The 11,357-nt window shown below is 34.9% G+C and overlaps 1 protein-coding gene across 2 annotated transcripts; it reads right to left on the bottom strand.

Moving 5' to 3' along the window:
• Positions 1-1,476: 1,476 nt before the first annotated feature.
• On the bottom strand, positions 1,477-7,086 carry LOC130711990 (nuclear transcription factor Y subunit A-7-like). 2 transcript variants are annotated; one of them, XM_057561805.1, is made up of 7 exons: positions 6,906-7,086; positions 5,145-5,238; positions 4,843-4,901; positions 4,373-4,509; positions 2,592-2,693; positions 2,326-2,490; positions 1,477-2,105 (listed from the first exon to the last, which is right to left on the bottom strand). In XM_057561805.1, coding segments are annotated over exons 2-7 (657 nt in total). In that variant the 5' UTR covers positions 5,147-5,238; positions 6,906-7,086; the 3' UTR covers positions 1,477-1,913. The 2 variants fall into 2 exon arrangements, with proteins under 2 accessions (XP_057417788.1, XP_057417789.1); XM_057561806.1 differs by lacking the exon at positions 5,145-5,238 and having other exon boundaries at positions 6,906-7,085.
• Positions 7,087-11,357: the final 4,271 nt, after the last annotated feature.

Here is an 11,357-nt window from a genome sequence, read left to right as displayed (position 1 = left end):
ACGTTTCTGGTTCGTTGCTTTGGGTCTTCGTGTGGACGGTGGAGGGATTTTCATGAGCTACTTTCGGGTTTCATTCAGGGCATGGATTCAGCAGTGGTGGAGCGAGTTTTTACGACTGTGTATGCTGTGTGGGAAGCAAGGAAGGCTCGGGTGTTTGAGGGCAAGAGTTGCAAATTCCGCACGTGATGGAGAGGGTGGCAGCACTCCAATCACTGCCTCGACCTTTTGCTGTACAACGCTCAATGGTGGATGGTAGATCGACGTGGAGGAGGCCACATCCGGGATGAATTAAAATCAACTTGGATGCCTCCGTGCGCAGGTCCGTTGCAGCGTTTGGCATGGTGGCCAGAGATGAGGAGGGTGAGGTTCTTACGACGGCGACTTTAGCTCCAGTCATGATGCAATCTGTAGGTTTAACCGAGACTCTTTGCTTCCGGTGCGCAATGCAGTTAGCTATTGATCTTGGATTTCGTACCGTTTGCTTTGAAACGGACTCCCTTCAGCTGTTCCAGTGGTGGCGTCGTCGTAGCCGAGGGCATTCCTATTTGGACCTTATTATTTCTTATTGTCGTTCACTTTTGTTTTCTTTTACAAACATGGATGTTTCTTTTGTTTGTCGTTCCGACAATAGTGCCGTAGACTTCTTAGCCCGAGGTGCTTCCTCTTTTTTGATTTGGATAGAGGAGGGGCCGCCGGGTCTAAATGCTTTTGTTCGTTCTGACATTTTAGCTTTTGTGCCCGCTTAGTTTCAATATATTTGAATTCATTTCAAAAAAAGAAAAACCACTAACATTTGCCTATAAAAAAAACAATTAATTATATCTAAACTTTTGTGGCCGGTGGGCTTTATAATATACCTACTTATTCACATGGTAACTCTCTTGTGCTTAGTTCAAAAAAAAAAAAAAACTCTCTTGTGCTTGATAGACTGATCTTTCTCTTTCACGACGACTTGAGGCTTGAAATTTTACTGAATTTTTTCTTAGATGTGTCTTCACAAGTTGTGGCGAGATAGATGAAATCATGAAAAGATATTAGTTGTTGCAGTGATATTCCAGTGTCACTTCTCAAGACTATTTTGATGTAGTGTATAATTTTGGTTCAATGTAACTTTATTGAGTTCCCACTATACATAATCTCCAAACCCATTTGGGATAGGGTCCGGTTCAAGTATACGAGTTCAGGTTTATGGTAGACAAAACCCACCCGACCCGATGCCATCTCTACTCAAGTAATTTATTTCACTTCAGAGCACCAATAAAAGAATGCAGTTTAGTGCTGGCTAGTTCAATAAATGAAATCGATATATTTGTATTCACATGCAAGTTTTAAGTTTAATGTTAGGTACTTGTCATTCATGATAAATGATCAAAAAGTTATTTTATAGTTACCTCATGGATTTGGATCCTCTCATGCATCACATTTATCTTAAAAATTCTGACCAAAAACAAGATTCATTTTCATACAAGCGAGAAATATGAACCCTGCCCTTCCATTAACTACAGCAAACAAACTAAAAATATCCATCACCAACAATGTGGATGCTCATTTAACTACCCTATCCATTGATAACAAGACAAGAGTCAACATGTCTCTAGTAAGATAAATAAGCATGATCCAACCAAACAACATGGCTAGTTGGCTACGGATAATTTCTAACCCAATACAAAGAAATGCTCACACAATAAAAATATCACTTGCCAATGGCTGGAAAGAAAATAACTGATAAAATCACTTCAATTTACAGTTTACCAGCATCATGCTACATCCTAACGTACCTCCTGCACAAAACCCTATACCTATGGGGTCGTACGAAACCAGAATGAAGCAATAGTGAGATATCCAAGGCTGGTATTATTGATCTTGTGTCTTGTGATATACAACAGATCCCCACCGTCTAGATAATCATCTCTCTAGTTCAAGGATGTCCTATCTGATGATTTAGGATCATTTTTATCACAATTGAGATTGATCTTGGACTGTGATTTGTCAGGTGATTCCACATCATCTTGTTGATCCTCATCTTTCTTTGCATTCAGAAATCGACCGCTACATCCTCTTGCTCTCCTAAGAGCATGCAAATGTCGAGATTCATGCAAGTATGGCTGCAAGATTTGTTTAAAGAACAAGTAAGTACCTCCATAGAGGCAGCCAGGCAGGAATGCTAAGAGGATTGAAGCATGAGGCTCAATCAATCTATGGGGACAAAATCAATACTAACATAAAAAAGTTAGCAGTTCATGACAAAATAAAACTCTTATTTTCATTTTCTTTAATCAACTTGGACATCATAAAGAACCACAACAGCTGAAGAGATTGATATACCTTCCGATTCCTTATAACTTTCTTTTCTGATTCAGCTTTGGCACGGGATTGTCTACGTCTTAATATTCCATGATATTGTTTTGCATTGACAAATACAGGCTCCTCAACTGCATCAGTTGGAAGAGGAACGCCAGCTTGCTGAATTCCCATTAACTGAAGATGGGCCTGGCACAAAAAATTGTTCAATAAATGGAGGATCAGAAAAAAATTCTTACAAGAAGCCACCGCACTACTACAAAAGTTAACATTTTAGAATTATATCAAACCATTGGCTGTCCACCATAGGGTTGTGGGGGATAAGGTTGTGTCTCGTAGGGAGCAAAGATGCTTCTACAGTAAGGATCTGGATATGGATAAACAGGTGGCACCTTCAAGTAGATAAGCAAACAACAGAAATCATTAAAAAGCACAATAAGTTTACGTTCTAAACTGATTCAATTGAACATTTACCCAGATAAAGTGAACTAAATTTGCAAGCCATAATTACTGGTGTAAACAGTGGTTCTGAACAAACTTCTCACTTCTATAATATCGCGTCTGGATAACAACTGAAACCAGTACTTGCTCAGGTAATCACTCATAAACTATAGTTCTTAATTGACATGCCAACATTTTATTGGTAGGAGAGAAAATGAAACACAGTTGGGGGATAGGGGATTTCAGTCCAACTTCAGATTGCACTGTAAGTCATAATATTTTGGTATGACAGAAGCTTGAAATTCTTCTCAAGGCCAAATTAAGTATTAGTAAGAAAAGCAGTAGCTATTTATTATATGATCAAGAAATTTCTGGCATCCAGAACTCCTTTTCTTATAATAACTAACTTTCAAATTAATTTGTTGAGGCACATGAGGAAGTTCCCACCTTCACATATAGAAAAAAGGAGTGAAAACAGCCAATTTATTCATGAATTAGGGGAAGAACATGCCTGGGAAATTTGGTTGAATGACAAAACAATAACCACGTCTCTCTCTATTGTATACCACAACATAGCAAGAAACATCAGATGGTTTTGAATGACTTATGCCTATAGCCCTAGATTGTCAAACTATATAGTCTATGAAACCTCGAGTCCCTACACGTATATTCAACTCAACAAGTCGTAAGAGCTTATGATATATAAATGTAATAATGAAAATACATATAAGTATCCAAACAGAAATTAATTCCATGTGCATAATAAATATTCATCATTCAACTCTGTAATAAAGCAAACGATGATAAAAGTATGAAAGTAAATGTTACAACCATGTAGAGAATACCAAATCATATCCTCATATGAGCAATCAACCAAAAAACAACAATAAACCATATTTAGACTTAGAACCAGCAACCAATCAATCATGGTCCACACATGCAACCGCCAAAAAGAACAAGAAATCACAATTAACCAATCAGCCAAAGACTAGCAGCAGAGCATGGACAGAGACAAGCTTCGATTAACAGAATCAGTGAACATGAGAAAGGCCGCAAATTTAATTGAGCAATAAAGCAAATCAATTGCATAACAAACGAGCAATACGAGCTTCGACTTGAATCAACAACCAAAGCTTTGACAATGACATGACCAAATCAATAGAAAGCAGTTCAATTTTTGTTTCGGAGATCTTTGACACTGTATGTTGAAGGAAACGCGGCATAAAATGATTGTTGTGTGTCCAAAACTTTGACCTGGCATTTCAGGCTACAAAATGCTACATTTTGGGCAAAAAATGACATGACACACCAGACTCGTAGACTCACCGATGGATTTGTGAGTTCACACAAGTTAGATTGAGACTCAGCAATGAGTTTCATGCAATTCAACTCATTTTCCCTACGGAGAAATGTGAACTTGTCTAAACATATGAGTTAACTCGCGAATTTGACAACCAAGTATGACCTATACAAAACAATATATTCCTTAGGATTTGTGAAATTAATTAAATACTAGGATGCGGGTTCAATAAGGATTGAGGATCTCAAATCCTTGAACAAACATATTTTGCTCGTCAAGACAAAATCATAAGAAAGCCTAGAGAAACTTCAAATTCTTGGATGTTCATACCATAGGATGCCCAGTTCCAAGCTGGCCAGGTGTTGCATATTGAATATTCTGGGTACCTATACCTGGATCAGAAATTCCATTTGCAGATGAAGATTGCACTGGTGATTCTGACTGCTCCTGCTCATCATCTTCATTATCTGGATAAACATTTCTATACATAAGTTCAGACAGTAAATTTGTGCTTGAGATGGGGTGAAGAAACAAATAAATTATCAATTTAAGAAAAACGTCAAACTTCAGATTAAAAAATAAGCTTCATCTAAATTCTAAGATTAATACAATAACTTGATAGTCAACCTAGTGAATAAAGGTCTAAGAAGTTAAGAAAGGGATAGTATTTTATTATACAAGTGGAACAACCAGAATGCAGAATCTTCTAATATGGTTATGGATGTAACTCACTCATTATGAAATGGAAAGAGTTATAATAAAATAAAAAATTGAATTAAATTTTTTTAAAAGAAAAATACCAGTGAGGTCATGAGCAGAGGCCATGATTCCTAAGTCACGTGCGACGCTGTGCCCAAACCTGGAAGAAGAAAAACATGGAGAACAGAACTCAGGAGTATGTTGGCAATATGCTATACAGAAAAGGCAGAGTGGTAGAAAAAGAAAATAAGAAATACAAATTAAAATGCGAGATGCAAGTAGTGTAAACAATTATACAACAGAAAAAATAATTATGGATTGACTATACTCTGACAATAAGTCACAAAACCAGAAAAAACAAAACAGAGCACATAACAAAGATGGGATGGACTGTAGAGCTCACATATCAAATCGAAACAGAGTGAAAGCAGACAGTTACTGCTGTTCACACAAGAATATCATCAATTTCCTATTGTTATTGTTGTTCATTGTCTCTCCTAGCATAAGCAGAAGGAATAAAATAAGAAAACTCAAGTCCAGAACAAAAAAAAATTAGATAAAGAAAAAAAAGACATAGGTACGTGAGCCAAATATCTTTTAATAGGCTTTTAAAGAATCAAGTTTCACTAATTATTGTTCACCACAGACCCAAAGTGGAAGTAGAACTCAAATAAAAATACACAGATCATTCATGCAGCACCTCAAACTTTGGTTTTTCGCAAAAGCTATCAAGCTACGATTGATATGCCTCATAAGGAAAAGTATGTGGCCACTGCTAAACAGCCGTAGAGCAAAGTATTCAACAAATACATATTCATTACAGACTCCTTTTGAGTCACTTTGTGGACAGATGACCCGAAGCAAAATGTACATAAATTGATTGTAATATTCCAGTGAGCCATACTTGCTCATAAAGGCGTCATGAGTCATGACATTTATTGCAAAAAAACCATAAATTCAGTTAAGTAACGGATAATCTAAACAACAACGATCAAAGCCCCTTTCCCACTAGGTCGGATCGACTACACGAACAAGTCTATGTAAGAGTACGTGAACTATACAAGTTTACCAGTAAACGGCTAAATCTGTATTGCATTATGCATTGCGTAGCACTGTTAGTTAGCATAGCACTGAAGTTCTGTCAGTTATGGTTCAGTTAAAGTCAGGTATTAGTTAGCTGTAGAGTTAGTTACTACTTACTACTTTAGTGACTTAGTTTGGAAGCTCGCCAAAGGAGCTCTCTCTTATATAAGCCAGGTTGTATACACTGAAATTCAGATAGAACAAACTCAGATTTTCAGATTCAAATCCCTCTCTTTTCTCTCTTCCTCTCTCTACCCCATAATGCTCTATCACATTAAGTTTACTGATAGATTAAATACCTCTAAATCACTCAAAATGATTTTCCCTATAGTTTTCCTAGGTATCCTCCTCTATTCCCGCTAGCGGATTTTTGGCTCACCGCCTCACCGCGATGGTCCCTGATCGCGATTTGACATCACTGATCCAGTCACTTCTAATTTCCAGGCAATTCATTTGATGCAACAAATTTCCTCACCTTTCCAATCTCCAAACCAAAAGGCTTCACAGGTACAATCTAAACCATCCAACTTGATATCCTCACCCTACATGCAGCTGAAGTTGCTATCTACCCCTTCCTTTGCATGAAAATCTTCATTTCTCATCCCATTCCCCAATACCCACTTCCAAATTCTTTAGAACACTCTACAACATCACACCATACAGAACCCACATGCATTTCTCTACACTTACTAATTTACTATATTCTCTTAAGTCTCATCATCATTGCTAGTAAATATAAATTACAAATAATCTGAAGTACTCAATAATATTCAAGAAAAAAAATAAAAAAACAGGATTTCAGCTCATACTAAATCCAATTTCTAATCAATGACTGTTATCTGAAACCCCAAAAGCTCAAAATCAATGACTGCTATCTAAAAATCCCGAAGCTCACAAAAAATTAGGTTTCCAACAAAAAAAATGCATCTTTTTATTACAAAACAATAATTCTAGGAACAATTGAACGAAACCAGTTTCAAAATTGGAAGGGGTTTGAATTTAATTTTGGTTCCGTGAGCTTAATTCGAGTGAAGAAAAGCGTAAATGAAGGAGAATTAGGGTTTAGAGATTGGAAGCTGACCTTGTTCGCAGCCCTAAATTGATGTTGTTGGTTGCGTTGTGTTGTGTTGTTGTGTTTGTTTCCCTATCCACACTCACTCACCCACCAAAATTGTGCATTTTTCTTTCTTTCTTTCTTTGCTCCTATTCTCTATGATCTTTTGTGTGGTTGGATGTTTCCCAACCAAATTCCAAAACAATATTACCTGCAAAATTAGTTTTTTTGGATTGTGACCTAATCTATGGCAGGGACAAATAAGCTTAAATAACACTTACATTTACTTCATTTTAATGAGACTAACTGAGGTTTGAACCGATAGTCCTACGAAGTTTCTGTCATGCTCGACTAGACTAATCCAGGTTGTGTAAATTATATTTTTTTACTAATCTTGGAAACTACATTTTGTTTTAGAAAATATAGTCTATAGGATAAATGATTTTTTTAGCCCTCCTTATAATATTGAACTTTTTTTTTTATATTTTAAAATGTACCCTTTTTCCCATTTTGAACTAATCATATTTAAAATTTTGAACTGCACTTCTTTTTTACTAACAAAGTCCAGTAGATAGTTGGATTTTTTAAGTATTTCATCCAAGGTTCAGTTTAGTCCTTAAATAGTGTGTATGAAGAAATATTTAATCACTAAAATGAGTTTATTTTCGAAAAATAAATTATGAAAATGTAACATTTAAATAAAATAATGGACTGAAGCTAAATATTGAGCCTTTCAGTAAAAATATTTTTTATCCTTACTTTATTAGTAACATTTTCCATTCATTGCTTGTTTACAAGTGACAACAGATATAAAAAAAAGTCACCATGTCCACATGCAACAACAAAATATTGATCCAGGAACAAGATGATCTTTTGAAAGTAGACTATTTTTTTAAGGTCGGCAAAGAGTATTATTCATATAATATGTACATACAACGCAAAATTAAAATAAGATAGATTGTTGTTGCAGACTTTTTGGCCAGGAATGCCGCCTCATACGTCGGTTTGGTGTGGATTGAGGAGGTACCGCCTGAAGTCGATGTTTTTGTAACCGCAGACCTTTTGGCTTCTATGCCCCCTATTTAATTGATAGCAGGTTCTTTTCAAAAGATAGATTGTGTTAGGGTTGATTGGAGGACAAAAACACTTTCCACCAGTTACGATTATAAGAGGTGAAGGTGGCATTATTTAGTATTAGAAGTCTAAAATCATGATGACCAGATGGATTTATTAATTATATCCTGCTCTGTTTTTCAAAAGCCAATGGGACCACCTCAAAAGATTTATCAATGACTTGGCTCTAGACATTTTCATAAAACCCTCTAGAAGGTTAGGATTAAAGATTAATCAGAACCTTATCTCATTAATTCCCAAGATTATCTATGGAATATGATTGAAGAATATTTTATGGGCCGGAATGTGAGGGAGGCCTGAGATTTTGCAGCTTAATTGAGTTTGTTGAACAAAACATACATGGAAAAATTGGGATGGTCTGTTATCAATTATGAGTCTTCTCTTTGGATTCAAGTTTTCCTTTCTAAATGTAGAGTCAGGGTTCATTCTTTCCCTATAGTGAAAGTTGCATCCAAGGATTCACATGTGTGGAGCAAATTGCTAGTGCATACGACTATATGACTATAGAATTTGGAAGTTTTAACTCTATCATAAAAATTAATTTAGTGGTGAGGTCTTTCAAATTATAATATGGTATCAAAGTCTATCTTAAATTCATTTATAGGAGACCATTGATACAAAAGTTTTAACTCTACACTATTTTTCATCATAAACCGTAAGGTGTTAATATATCCACTCACTTATTTTTTTTGCTCAACGTACACATTTTCATCAATTGTAGGATTTGTTTACTATTTGTCACTCGTATAATCTCTTTCTTATGTGTGAGTTCATCTTAAGCAAAAGTTTTTCGTCATATAATTGTACCGCAATTGACTTTCATCAATTTAACCGGACACGTTGTTATCTGATTTTTACATTATTACGAAAACTTTTGATATAAGAAGTCAGTCATCATAGTCGCTCACCTTCACTTATAATGCCACTGTTTGGAAACGCTGGCAAACAGAGAAATAAGTGTTTTTCCTCTTTGTAATTAAAATGAAGACTAAAAATGATGAAGATGAAAATGAAAAAAAGAGAGTTAGAAGAAGAGTGCACAAAGGATTCAATGTGGAGAACCTTCCAAATTACACAAAAACTTTTAGACGCTTACAAAATAAACTTCCATTTGTGTGCTGATTCATTAATTCATTCATTATTAATTTTTTTGAACTGGCATTCCTAATCATAAGCTCTTTGATGACCTGTTCTGATCCTCTTCTGTTTAAGGAGCTTGAGTCAGATACTAACCAGATGAACCCCAAAAAAATGTGAATCCTCTTTTGATTTTTATCTATACATCAAGTTATTCCATTTTCAATTTAACCAAAGCCAGCTCTTTTTCTGTTCTCTTCTTTCTTTCTTTGTTCTTCTACTTTCTTTTTTTCACCTCTTTTCTCTGCTACTTTTGAATTGGAAGAATCCAAGGTAGCTAGAATACTACTCAAATCCAATACATACAGAGTATCTTGATGTTGTTTTATCAGCCATGTATATAATTACCTGAATTTAGAAACACATGTTACACCATGTTTAGATTGTGCATTAGCTTCAGAACACAATGAAAAATTTCAAAATTTTAAAGTTACTCAATTTCTTTTAGATAAGCTTCAGAAGACAAATGGGTGGGTCCAGCAAGTACACATATCTAAAGTATACAGAAACCAGAAGGTGATTTTCTTGCAAAATGAGGACCCCAACCTGATATGAACCCTGGACTTATCTATTACATTCTATTCTCTAGGCCTAACTTTATTCTCTGAATTTTTCTGCTGCTGGAATCTACAGAGTGGAGGCAAATAATTATAAGTACAATAAAAGTTCTATATACACATATATGATATATCCTCATCAACAATAACAAAAAATCGGTTGCAGCTACCTCTCAACCTGAATAGATTATAAAAATGTTTCGTTCTCCAAATGGTAGCTAGCTTGACATGTGAGAGCAATTTGGTTGAAAAGTAGGTGAAATAATGCAATTAGAAATGAAACTTGAAGAACTATCAATCAAAATATGAGAGACCTGAACTGAACAAAGCTTCTTTCTGGATAAGTGTTAAACTGATTGTATCTACCACTCTTAAATTAAAAGTGGTTGGTTTCACCACACAAGTGTCCTTCCACATATATAGAAATGACATCCGGAAACACCATCATGGAGTATTGAATTATTATCAGGATGGAAAACGTACACTTTCCTCTTATGAGACAGAGAGAATTTTGCTAATTACTGAAATTTTTTGTTTTCTTCTGAAGAATGGTGATAACTAAGAAATGTGAACAGCTTACTATTCGTGAAGTATCACCATCATAAAAAAGCATCGTTCGTATCATCGTATATATGTGGGATGATCGTGAACCAACCAACAAAAATGATTGCTTATAGTATGAATGACCATATGGGTAATTGGGATGGTGATTCAATATAGCATCAATTAATCGACATTCATCTAACTTCGAAGTATTCACATCTATGAATGTCTTGGTATGTACATATATAAAATACATTAACCATTGAAAAAAGATGTATAACCTTGAGGGATCAAAATCTACCGTATCCAAATGGAATTATGTCAACATCCATATAAGATTATAGATATCATGTCCATATATTTTTCAATTAACATAACATAATTTAATTTTATTGGTTAGTGGTTATGATAGAAAATAAGACATCATTTGAGAACACAGAATTTCAATAATGTAAGTGTGTGTGTGAGAGAGAAAGAGAAAGAGTAAGTCTAACCTTGCTTGGTTTATAAAAGTGAAAGTTGAGAGAGAAGAGAATCATCTCAATGCATATATACATGGTGAAAATAAAATCACTGTGGATATATAGTCACAAAAATAAAGGGAAGTTGTTTTTGTCGAGCATGACTCATCACAATTTTTCAGTGTGCATTCAAATTGATAAGATCAAAGGCTCAAGGAGAACCATATTTTTTTTTTTATTTTGAGTTATACCATCTCCACTTATGTTAATTATATTTTTTATTACGGGTTAAAATGCATTTTTCTAAAAAATCAATATTTTTATACTATTCTTTCTTTTCTCATTTTCTCATAGGAAAAATTTCAATTATAACCTACTATTTTTTTTTGTCTTTTATCAGTTTTTAACCTTTCGGGATACGGTGACAGTTTCTCCCAACAAATAACTTTTTCCAGGATTTAATTTTGTGCTCTCACCTTACGAAATTCTAACTTACCTACCACTACAACAATACCTTATTCATGCTATTTTTTCTCTTTGTCCATCTTCTATCTTATGATTTTCTCTTCCCTTGACTAAACAAATGTAAAAATGCTGAACTAGTTAGTTATTGAACTTGGCGCGTGTATATTCTTCTTATTTGTTTT

Source organism: Lotus japonicus, chromosome 4 (assembly GCF_012489685.1).
Source record: "Lotus japonicus ecotype B-129 chromosome 4, LjGifu_v1.2".
NCBI classification, from domain to species: domain Eukaryota; kingdom Viridiplantae; phylum Streptophyta; class Magnoliopsida; order Fabales; family Fabaceae; genus Lotus; species Lotus japonicus.
This window is presented reverse-complemented; position numbering and strand designations above follow the sequence as displayed.